Raw genomic sequence first — 12,442 nt, 5'->3', positions numbered from 1 at the left:
TTGTCCATAATTCATGAGCGCTCCCAAAAGGCATGATTGAAGAAGTAACTACATTGCTCACAACAATGGAAAACACATGAGAAGCAAGAGCATCGAGACAAGAGTTTTTCTTCTCCTCATAAGATAAATTTTGGGGATCCTTAGGAGAAGAAAAACCCATGTCAAGAAATCGCTCCATGTTCGGGGAAATACCCCGCAAAATATTAAGCACATAAATTTTCCATAGATCATAATTTGTGCCAACAAATATAAACAAGTTATTGTGATCTAATCCCCTAACCGACATCTTTACTCTCAAGGCGGTGAAGCCTAAGAATGAGAGACCTTGCTCTGATACCAATTGAAAGGACACAGATGTCGCCTAGAGGGGGGGGGTGAATAGGCGATTTAAAACTTTTACGAGATGGGCTTAACAAATGCGGAATAAAACTAGCGTTTACTTTGTCAAGCCCAAAGCCTATATACTATGGTTCACCTATGTGCACCAACAACTTATTCTAAGCAAGAGTTCACCTATGTGCACCAACAACTTATGCTAAGCAATACAAGCAAGTATGTGATAGCAAGATATATATAACTTCAAGCACGATGGCTATCACAAGGTAAAGTGCATAAGTAAAGAGCTCGGGTATAGAGATAACCGAGGCACGCGGGAGACGATGATTTATCCCGGAGTTCACACTCTTGCGAGTGCTAATCTCCGGTGGAGAGGTGCGGTTGCTTAGTGCTCCTGAACGCCACAAGAGGCTCACCTTGAGGTGTGGTTGCTCGATGCACACCAACGCCACAAAGGCCTCACCCAAAGATGCGGTACTCACACCACACACCGAACGCCACGAAGGCGCCTCACCTAAATCTCCGGTGACCCTCGCCACAAAGGCCTAGGTCACGGTTCCACTAAGGGATTTCCTTCGAGGCGGAAACCGGGCCTTACACAAAGATTGGGGCACACATCCACAACTTAATTGGAGGCTCCCAACAAATCGCCACAAAGGCCTAGAATCCGTCTAGGGTTCCAAGAACCCAAGAGTAACAACCTTCTTGTTTTCACCACCACGAATCACCGTGGAGAACTCAAACCGATGCACCAAATGCAATGGCAAGAACACCACAAAGATGCTCAAGTCCTTCTCTCTCAAATTCCAACAAAGCTACAAAAGCTATTGGGGGAATAAGAGAGGAAGAACAAATAAGAGGAGGAACACCAAATTTCTCAAAGATCTAGATCTAGTGGATTCCCCTCACAAAGAGAGGGATTTGATTGGTAGGAATGTAGATCTAGATCTCCTCTTCCTTTTCCCTCAAAAAGATTCAAGAAGCATAGGAGGAGTAGAGGGAAAGGGAAGCTCTCAAGGTCAACAATGGTGGAGAGCACAAAGGGGAAGAGGTAGCTGCCCAAGGAGGAAGAAGGGGGGCTTAAATACCCCCTCCCATCGAAATATGACCGTTTGGGTGTGCTCAGGCCGGATTTTCCGGGCCGTATATTTGCAAAATATCCGGGCCCCAAAAAACGGCTAAGGACATGAGAAAACTGCTCTCAGGATGGGGGCCGGACATTTGGCCGGATATTTGCCCGGATTTGTCCAAAAACCGGATTTTTCCGGGGGGCCGGATTATCCGCCCTAAACTTGGGCCGGAATATCCGCCCCCCTGAAAACTGGCAGAAACATCAAACTGAAACGGGCATAACTTTAGCATCCGGACTCCGATTTTGATGATCTTGGGCTTGTTTTAAATCTAGGAACACGCTCTACAAGATCATGCAGGAAACCATCATAGTCCAACAAGGGAGGATAGAAACAAATGATGAAAGGTTTGACCTATCTAAAAAAGACATACCGGTAAAACCTCCAATCTTGAAAATGCAACAAGTTGCCCGTGCAAAAACCATTCTTGATGAACTAGAGCTTGTCATGAGAATAAGCACAAGCTCTAAATCATCACATGGATAAGATTCAAATAATAACCAAGAAAGATGATTAACCAAACTCGAAAACGCAACAAGTGATCTATGCAAAATCCGTTTTCGATGAACTAGAGCTTGTCATGAGAATAAGCACAAGCTCTAAAACATCACATGGATAAGGTCCAAATAACAACCAAGAAAGATGATGCAAGGATGCAAAGGTTTGAGCTCTCTCCGAACGATACGATCGAGTTACTCACTCGAGAGCCCTCTTGATAGTACGGCAACTAAACTATAAACCGGTCTCCAACTACACTATGAGACCGGTGAGAAAGAAACCCTATCAAGAGCAAACCTTATACTTGCGCATTCCACTTGAGCTTGATGACGACGATCTTGACCTCAACAAGATGGAACGCCTTTCTTGCTTGTGCTTGCTTGACGAAGTCTTGTAGATTGCTCCCCCATAAACCACCATGGGAGAGCTACTTCTTCGGCGCATCTTCACATAACCATGACCACCATGTGGATTGCTCCCCCATAATCCACCATGGGAGAGCTTCTTCTTCGGCGCATCTTCACATATCCATGATCACCATATGGATGGCAAGACTCAAGCAAAGGATCTCTTCGAGATGGCTCCTCTTGAACTTGCACTTCATTTCTTCATTCTTCATCATGTTGATGTCTTGAAGTAACTTGAGGGCTCACTTCATCTTCATCTTCAAGACATACTTGACACTTGATATCCTTCATCAATTTCTTCTTATTGCAACCTTGAAGCCAACATATGGTTCAAGAATTGCCTATGGACAACTCCTACAAATATAACTCAATGCAAACATTAGTCCATAGGGATTGTCATTAATTACCAAAACCACACATGGGGGCTCCATGCACTTTCACCGGTTCCAAAAGGAAAACATTATCTCTCTCCCAGACGATCCCATCGCAGCACTTGACACATGTCCCGCTCCGTGGCAAACTAGGATCGAACGGACGCGCTAAGGTGGATCCACCCATGTTCTCATCTCCATCTTTCCAAAACTATCGCTCCAGCTCTAGTATTCCCCACACAAATCCACCCGATGCAACCACCGTGCCACCGCTGCTCCCATGAGCTAGCCAAGAAGGGCCATAGCCAGGACGACAGCGAGATCTGCCTCCTCGAGGTTTGCATCGACGCCGACAAGTCCATCCCGGGTTCCAACTACTACAAGCGGCCGTTGTCTCTAGTACAAACATCCACTGGGTCTGCTGCAAAAGGCCATTGGCGATGCTACAATCAACCGTTGTCCTTGCTACAATCGACCGCTGCCTCTGCTAATCATATGGCAATCGGCGATTCTACAGTCGGCCAGCTACAAATGGTCACCGGATCTGCTGCAATCGATTGTCGGTGTTGCTGCAAGCCATCCACCAATGTTGCTCACAGATGCGAACTGGCGGCGGCGGTGCTACGACCGACAACAACGCTGGTGGGAATAGGGATGACGGTGTTGTCAACAGAGGGGTGGTCTTGCTTGAAAGCAGCGCCGACGACCGAAGCTTCTCTACATGAGTGGAGGCAAGCAGGGGCGATGATGTTACCGGCGGGTGATGAAAGTCGGGCTCGACTTCGCCGACGTTGCTCCAAGCAGGGGTCATCGGTGTTGCCCGGTTCTCCTCTGTACTTGAGGGGTCGGGAGGAGAAGGACGGTGGGCTTCTTTTTTGCGTGAGACCATTGACTTGAATGTGATGGTTAGATCCTTTTAATCGGAGGATGGCTAAACAGGGGATCGGGGATTTGATTAGTCGGTTTAGGGTTGTCCTTTCCTAAAACGACAAAAAATCAAGAAAGAAAAGAACACCCGGAATAATCCTAGAACACGTGTAAGCAGATTTCAGAATTAAACTACTCCCTCCATCCATAGAAGGACGTTCAAGATTTAACTAAATTCAGATATGTATAGATTAAAAAGTTTCTACATATATCTAAATTTATCTTTTGTGGAAAGGAAGTACTCCGTACCATTTTGATTCAAACATAACAGGGTTAACTGAAGACGAACATTCGTTAAGACGAACAGCTACGATTGCATCGTTCACACGGGAAGCCCGAGCAGCGTCTCCTTCTTGTGCACGCTGCGGCCCGGACCAAGAAGGCACCCACTGAGGCGCCCTTCGCCGTCCTCCTTCTCTCTAACCTTCGCCACCTCCGCCCCGTCGCGGGCCTGGTACGCCGCCTCCACGTCGTTAAGGATGGCCGACACCTCCGGCATCCCCGGCCGGCTGCGCCCGTCGTTTCCCACGCACGCCAGCGCCACCCTTGCAGTCCGCGCCAGCAGCCGCGACTCCACCTTGTCGGCCGGCGCGCCGGCTCGCGAGTCCAGGACCTCCTCTATCGTGCCGCCACGTATCAGCGGCAGCGCCCAATCAGCCAGCCGGCCGCTGTCCCACCGCCGGCCGGTCATCATCTCCAGCAGCAGCGCCCCGAACATGTACACGTCGCTCTCCGCCCGGACGTCCAAGAGGCCCGGGTCGTCTTCGTGGTCGAGAAAGGAGGACAGACCGTAGTCGCTGACCCTGGCGGTTTGCCGCGGCCGTCTTCGCGAGGTCGTGGCAGCGGCGTCGACCAGCACGTTGCACGGCCGCACGCGGCCATGGGCAATGCCGTGCTCGTGCAGGTGCGCGAGACCTCGCGCCGCACCGGCGGCGACCGCGGCCCGCAGGGGCCATGTCAGCACAGGCAGCTGCTTTTGGGTGCACGCCGCGGACGCGCCGTGGAGCAGGGCCTCGAGGCTGACGGAACCGGCGGAGGCGCGTTCGACGAGGAGGACACGCTCGCCGGGCCCCTCGGAGAGGCCGACGAGAGCGGCGAGGTTTGGGTGGGGCGGGACGGTGAGCGAGCGTAGGGCCGTGGGGAAACGGCGGCCGCCGGGGTCGCCGAGGATGAGGTGCGGGCGCATGCGCTTGGCCGCGAGCCCCGGCGTGGCCGCGTAGACGGTGAAGTGCCGGCCCTGCCCGATCACCCGGCTGGAGTGGAACCCGTCCGTGGCGCGCTCCACGTCGGCCAGCGGCAATACCGGCAGAGGAACTTGGGACGAGCCCAAACCGTCGGCGCCGGTCGTGGCGCCCATGCGCTTCTTGCGCCAAAGCAGGTAGAGCGCGACGGCCAGCGCGACAAACGCGGCGGCGGCTGCGGCCACGACGGCGTGGTGTACGGCGTCCACGATGGCGTCGTGCATGGCTGAATCAACTGGAGCTCTGCGACTGCGATGTCGGGGAGGCGAGCACTAGACGGAGCGTCTCAGTACTGTCACCTGAACAATCTGCACACGTTCAGGCACGCGTACGCACTTGGGTCAATCGAAGAATAAAGGATAAAACCATGGTTAGGCATTGGAAACTTGTACTTTTATGTTTGTGAGCACTTGAACAGGTACCAGTTGTTATAGCTAACGTGATCTCCTGTCATTAATCAAGGGTTTGTTGGATGTGAGCAAAGGGTTGGTAAGAGTGGTGTTGAAAAGTGATTCTTGATTTTGCCTATCTCATTGTCTCCATCCCTGGGTATATCTTTCCTTTTCATCAGTAATAAAATATGAACATTAGAGTATCTCCACTCGCCTCTCCATTCGGCCTCTGCCGGCGTTGTGAAATTTAGGACCCAAACTGCCTCCCACGGCCCCAAACGGCCAACAAATTTGAATAAATAGGTTTATGTGAAACAACGGAGTCACACAAATAAAATAGAAATCATAGTTTCGCATAATAGAAATCATAGTTAAAATAGGAGAAACTAGGCCCCTCCTTTCAAGATGATCCACCAGATTGTCTTGCAGCTGGTGACGAGTATCCGTGTCTCGGATTTTCCGACGCATGGAGAGAAAGGTAGCTAACGCAGGCGGCACCAGACCACCAACTACCACAAGAGGACTCCGTCGTTGCCATGGTTCTGGGTCAATCACTGGATGCTCCCGCTCACTCTCAATGATCATGTTGTGCAAGATCACGCATGCAATCATCACATCTATCATCTGATATGTCAACCACGTAAAACTTGGAAACCGGACAATAGCAAATTAAGCTTGGAGGGCACCAAAAGGCCGCTTGATATCCTTCCTGCAAGCCTCCTTGCACTGAGCAATCCAAGCTCTTTTTCCCGGAGTAGGGCCTGAGATTGTGTTTACAAATGTTGCCCATCTTTGATAGATCCCATCCGCCAGGTAGTATCATGTGGTATACTCGTGGCCATTGATCACATAGTTCACAAGAGGAGACTGGACTTCAAAATACATTGGAGCACTGCAGCAAGTTGATGCCATTGTGAGATCCAACCATGCCAAATAAAGAATGCCAAATTCACTGCCAATGCCTCAAGTATCACGCAGCAATCTCTTTATTGCTTGCCAAGCAAATGGACAGTTCTTTTAGTGCCAATACATGCAATGGATGCTTCCAAGCACCCCTAAAAATCTTCTTGCTGCATTTTGTGCCATGATCCGAGCACTGTCTTCTAGAGTGGGTGATTGCAAGTATAGTTCTCCAAACACTTCGACCACTTCCTGTCAAAACCGATACATGCAAACATGTGCAGTGGACTCGGGCATACACATGTAATCATCGTGTGTATCAGCAGGAGCTACATACGCTAGCATCCTCAAAGCAGTTGTACACTTCTAGATCGAGGAAAACCCGATCGTACCAACACAATAATATTTGAAAATGAAGTACGTGTCATAGTCCCTCATGACCAACGCAATCTTCATGAAAAAACTCCAATTCATCCTGAAAAGACACTGAAATACCACTTCCCCGTGCAGTGGATCATCGGCGAAGTAGTCGGCGTACAACATGCAATACCCTCCAGCTTTTGCCTCGGCTTGCTTGTGCCACCCTAGCTTTGAACCACCACGAAGCGGATTCGAATCCTTGGCGTGCATGGTTAGGAGACCAGTCAGGATCTCCATATGCTCGCTGTCATCGACGGATGCGGTAGCATCCTTGGCCTCTTCCTCAAACAGAGCAGCAACCATCTCCTCGTCTTCTGAATCCATCTCAAGCAAAAGGGCAAACGCCTCGCGGGCAGGATGGCCGTGAGGTGTCCCGGAATTGCTAGCGGACGACTCAGGGCGGAGGATCTATTGCCGGTGAGCATCGAGGTGGGTGGGGAGCGGGTTTGCTAGGTGACGGCTCCCAAGTGCAGGAGATCAATTGTAGTACTTATCAGTAATATAGGTTGTCGAACGCACGAGGAGTTGAAAGTATTGGTTAGCAGATTTGACAAGTAAACAATAACAAGAATGCGTCATGTTTTGGGTGTATAGTTTCAAATAAAATAAAGTACTGAAAGTAAATAGCAATATGTAAATTCTCTCAATGAGAGAAAGCCCAATCCTCTATGCAGAAAGAGGACAAGCTCAAGTGTGTGTATTTTTATGTGACAAGTTTTCCCGAAAATGGCATGGATTTACTAGCAGTTAGAGTTCTACACAACATGGTTAATATCTTGTCAAGTTTCATTTTCTTAGGGGCGGAGCCTAAATTAGGTGCAGCTATAGATCTGAGAAAATACGCCCCTTATGATCGTTCCTAGAGACATTTTCATGCGAAAGTATAGGAATCATTAAGACATAAATGTCCCGTCATAGAAATTGGTTCATTGGTCCCCGGCATAAACCCCTCTAATGCAACTAAAATATTGGAAAAAAATTATGTCATTCCGTCCCTTCCAACATTCACAATTGCATTAAAGTGTAGCACTATGAGCCCATATAGGTGAAATAATATGCAACCGACGTTCACATAAAACCATCACTGAACAACATAAAAGATAAAAACTTGACCAAATACTCATTGCACATCATATAGAATCATAGTCAGATCATCATGTGCCCTCGGGAACATGGGGAACTACTCTTGCCAAACATGTATGGACCAGAGGCATAATTATTACAACACAATCTGAAAGTATAATCTCTCCACTAAATAAAGACAAACTATGAGGGGGTGAAGTCGATCTCGTAGATGGTGATGGTGGTGATGATGGTGTTGATGGAGATGTTGATGAAGATGCCTTCACCTACATCAAGGAGGAGTGGTGATGACGATGGCGTTGATTTCCCCTTCACCGGAGGCACCGATATGGCAGGATCTGCCCTCTCCCGGAGTAGGAGAAGACTTTGCCTCCGCCGCCACCTCAATAAATCTCGGGAAAAATATGGCTTAGGTTTTCTGGCGAGATGAGAAGTGTGTAAAAAGGGTGACCCGAGACGATGCTCCAAGCCTGTTTGGGCATGGGTGGTTTGCCTAGCCGGGTAGGGCGCGCCACCTGTGCTCTTTCGTCCCTTGTGCCCTCCCTCGCATGCTTCTTTGCCCCACTATTTTTCTCCTGTTTTTTTCTTCGATTTTTAGGCGCCTAGAAGGTCCCTAGAACAACAAAATATGAAAAAGAACGTTTTCTGCCTCCCAGAAATTAAATACCAACGAAAGGAACTTTGTAGGAAAGTCCTCTAAATGAACTAAAAGTACATAAATAATGATTTATCATGAAAAATATCATTCAAAACTAATCATATGAGTCACAATATTGATGATGTAAAATGCACGTTGATAGATGTAAAATACACCATATTTTCTCGCATTTAAACCCTAAGCTAAGTCAAGAAATTGACTAAGTTTACCCCTCAACTTGCCACTAATGCCTAATCAATGCAAAGATGTGCCATCTTGATACGTCTCCAACGTATCTATAATTTCTCATGTTCCATGCTTATATTATACCAATTGCTACATGTTTTATATACACTTTATATCATTTTTATGCATTTTCCGGGACTAACCTATTAACAAGATGCCGAAGTGCTAGTTCCTATTTTCTGCTGTTTTTGGTTCCAGAAAATTACTTCTGCGAATATTCTCGGAATTGCGCGAAACAAAAGGCCACGTCCCTATTTTTCCAGAAGCTTCACGGAGTCCGAGAGAGACGAAGGGGGGCCACGAGCTGGCCACCTCATAGGGTGGCGCGGCCCCACCTTCTGCCGCACCGCCAGGTGGGGTGGGCTCCTCGGGACTCCACCGACGCTGCCCCTTCGCCTATATATTGCCCCAGATGCGAAAACCCTAAATAATCCAGTCATATTCCACCAAGGGTTCCGCAGCGCCGCCGCCATCGATGACAAGTTTCGGGGGACATAATCTCTGTTCCGGCACGCCGCTGGGACGGGGAATTGCCCCCGGAGTCATCTCCATCGACACCACCGCCATCTTCATCGCCGTTGTTGTCTCCCATGATGAGGAGGGAGTAGTTCTCCCCCGAGGCTGAGGGCTCTACCGGTAGCTATGTGGTTCATCTCTCTCTCCCATGGTGTGATCTTTATGTGATCATGAGCTTTGTAATCTAGTTGAATATGTAGATGTTACTCTTGTCTATTATGCACTCTAGAGGTTACTTTAATATGAACTCCGGAGTCACTCTCCACGGTGTGATGGTGACAGTGTGCGCATCGTGTGTGATTCCTTTATGACGTTGTGGAGCTTGTTTACTCCGGCTTGAGGTGTGCTTTTGCAGCCCTATACAATGAATGGTGTTTGTTATCCAACAAGAGAGTGTTTGAGAGTAGCATTTATTCAATTATGTGATCATAGTTGAGAGTGTCCACTAGTGAAAGTATGATTCTTAGGCCTTATTTCTAAGCCTTGAAACACCGTTTAAAACAAGTTCTGCTACATGTTCGCTTGCTGCCATTTTTATTTCAGATTGCAATTACTACTTATAATCATCCATATTACTTGTATTTCACTATCTCTTCGCCGAACTAGTGCACCTATACATCTGACAAGTGTATTAGGTGTGTTGGGGACACAAGAGACTTCTTGCATCTTAATTGCAGGGTTGCTTGAGAGGGATATCTTTGACCTCTACCTCCCTGAGTTCGATAAACCTTGGGTGATTCACTTAAGGGAAACTTGCTGCTGTTCTACAAACCTCTGCTCTTGGAGGCCCAACACTGTCTACAGGAATAGAAGCGTGCGTAGACATAACATATCTTCTATTTTTGGATGATGTGCAGGAAATCATGTTATGATGGCAAATGATGTAAATATTCTCATTATATGGACGAGTACTTAGGCAATTCATAATAAGATAAATGCAAATAAAGTCATCTAATAGTTATGTTAATCATGAAAAAGATACCAACAAACTAATAATAAGCATCATGAAACATATCTATCAGCAGGATTGCAATGCTCATAAAAAGATATGATAAAGTGGTATCTCGCTTGCCCGTATTTGTACAGCAAAACATAAATGCCCAGGCACCTCTGAAGTTCATGGGAAGACTAGAAGTAAAGATTATAAAAGATAAAGCATCAAAGTTATACCACAGTTAACCATATTCTGGGACAAACATATTACACTAAGAATGACAATTATGCTCTCAAGAAGGTGCTCAAAGAAAGGATGGTGACTCAACATAAAAGTAAAAGATTGACCCTTCGCAGAGAGAAGCAGGGATTAACATGTGCTAGAGCTTTTCATTTTTAAAACAGAAGTAAAATTGTTTTGAGAGGTGTTTGTTGTTGTCAACGAATGGTAGTGGGCACTCTAACTACCTTGTCAACCAGACTTTCAAGAGCGGCTCCCATGAAGGACGTTATCTCTACCAGCAAGGTAGATCGTCCCTCTTCTCTTTTGTTTACACATGTATTTTAGTTTCATTATGGATGACACTCCTCCCAACCTTTGCTTACACAAGCCATGGCTAACCGAATCCTCGGGTGCCTTCCAACATTCACATACCATGGAGGAGTGTCTATTTGCAAATTAAGTTGCTTACTGATAAATCAGGGCAAACCATATGAAGAGAATTATTAATGAAAGTTGTAATTAATTGGGGCTGGGCTCCCCATTGCCAGCTCTTTTTGCAAAATTATTGGATAAGCGGATGTATATGCCACTAGTCCATTGGTGAAAGTCTGACTGACAAGATTGAAAGATAAAACACCACATACTTCCTCATGAGCTATAAAACATTGACACAAATTGAGAAGTACTTTGAAGGTTTTAAAGCTAGCACATGAAAATTTACTTGGAATGGTTTGAAATGCATGCATAGGTATTTATGGTGGACACTTTGGAATAACTTGGTTTTCAGGGATTTGGAAGCACGAGCAGCATTCCCGCTCAGTACAAGTGAAGGCTAGCAATAGACTGGGAAGCGACAATCAAGAGAGCAATAACCGTCATAATCATGCTTGCGACAAAATAAAATTAACGGAGGCATAAAAGTGATGCAAGAACTCTGAAGCAAAGTAAATCATCGAGGCTTAATTGACTTTTTGTTTTTTCAGTCATATGCATGCGTGAGCATGTGCCAAGTCAATTCAAATGAATTATTCAGAGGAGGATACCACAATGTCATACCTATCTATGAATAAAACAATGCAAGCAAATATTTATGACATGCTACTCTTTATTAATAAATTGGAGCTAAACATGAGAGATCATGAACTGCTAGACTTTCATTAAATGACATATACCTCACATGAACCAACTAAGCATGCTCACATGGATGAGTATATGTACAAAAATGAAAAATAGAGTTCATACCAGCCTCTCACCACAGTCGAGTTGTCGTAGATCGTCATTATTGCCTTTCACTTGTGTGGCTTGAATAATATGAAATGAAAACCAAGCTCCAACCATCGGAGACCGCTGAACTCCATAATAAACTTTACAAAACCGAAGAAGAACAACAAATATTTTTGGTGTTTTCGAATTGGAAACAAGAACAAAAGAAAACAGGCAAACAAAACAAAATCTTTTTGGATATTTGAATAGCAACCCGAATTAAAAACTAAGCAAACTAATACTAAATACTAAATAAATAAATAGAGAGAAACAACAGAAATATTTTTGGTCTTTTCGTGTTTTGGAAAACAGAAATAAACAACAAGCAACAAAAAGAAAGAAAGAAAATCAAAACATGGACATACAAAGTACCGACAAGATATGTAGATGAGTGAGATGTCGGTGTACCTCCCCCCAAGTTTAGTCTTTTGGCCTAAGTGGAAATCAACCCCAGCGAGGGTCAGGGTTCCACGCCGGTGGATCATACATGGCGTGGTCGTAATAAGATCCTTGTGCAGAAGAAGAGGATGAAGGCTCCACATGCCCAAAATACTGATATGAAGAACTTGCTGCGTCGGATGACAAGTCGAGGGGGTCCTCGGCCTCCTCCATGCCGTCCCCTGCGTGATGGCCGCACCTCTCTATGTATGCATCAAGTTCATCTTCTGTGACCGACCAACTTTTCCTGGAATCAAGGTTAAACAAAGCAGGTGCAGGCAATCCAACTAGCCTTTCAGATTTAATTACTCTCCACTTTTTCTTGAAAAAGGTTATCTCATAGGACAGGTTATTCAAGTTAGACCAATTAGAAACAAAGTCATGTTTTATCATGGAAACAATATCAAGTTTCTCTATAGAGAGCTAAACATCAAGAGAGTGAGGTTCTACACCACGCATAGCTAGCAAACGAGAGGCAATG

The 12,442-nt window shown here is 46.2% G+C and overlaps 1 protein-coding gene across 1 annotated transcript; it reads right to left on the bottom strand.

Moving 5' to 3' along the window:
• Positions 1 to 3,965: 3,965 nt before the first annotated feature.
• On the bottom strand, positions 3,966 to 5,220 carry LOC127303813 (probable LRR receptor-like serine/threonine-protein kinase At2g23950). The gene has a single exon (XM_051334515.2). It carries the CDS (start codon positions 5,132 to 5,134, stop codon positions 3,992 to 3,994), a length of 1,143 nt encoding a protein of 380 aa, XP_051190475.1. The 5' UTR covers positions 5,135 to 5,220; the 3' UTR covers positions 3,966 to 3,991.
• Between the last annotated feature and the right edge of the window lie 7,222 nt (positions 5,221 to 12,442).

Source organism: Lolium perenne, chromosome 7 (assembly GCF_019359855.2).
Source record: "Lolium perenne isolate Kyuss_39 chromosome 7, Kyuss_2.0, whole genome shotgun sequence".
Classification (NCBI taxonomy): domain Eukaryota; kingdom Viridiplantae; phylum Streptophyta; class Magnoliopsida; order Poales; family Poaceae; genus Lolium; species Lolium perenne.
Note: the sequence above shows the minus strand (reverse complement) of the source record. Positions and strands in the feature narration are given on the sequence as shown.

Coding starts and splice junctions, on each gene's coding strand:
- LOC127303813 (XM_051334515.2), bottom strand. CDS start 5,134: ATGCACGACGCCATCGTGGACGCCGTACACCACGCCGTCGTGGCCGCA.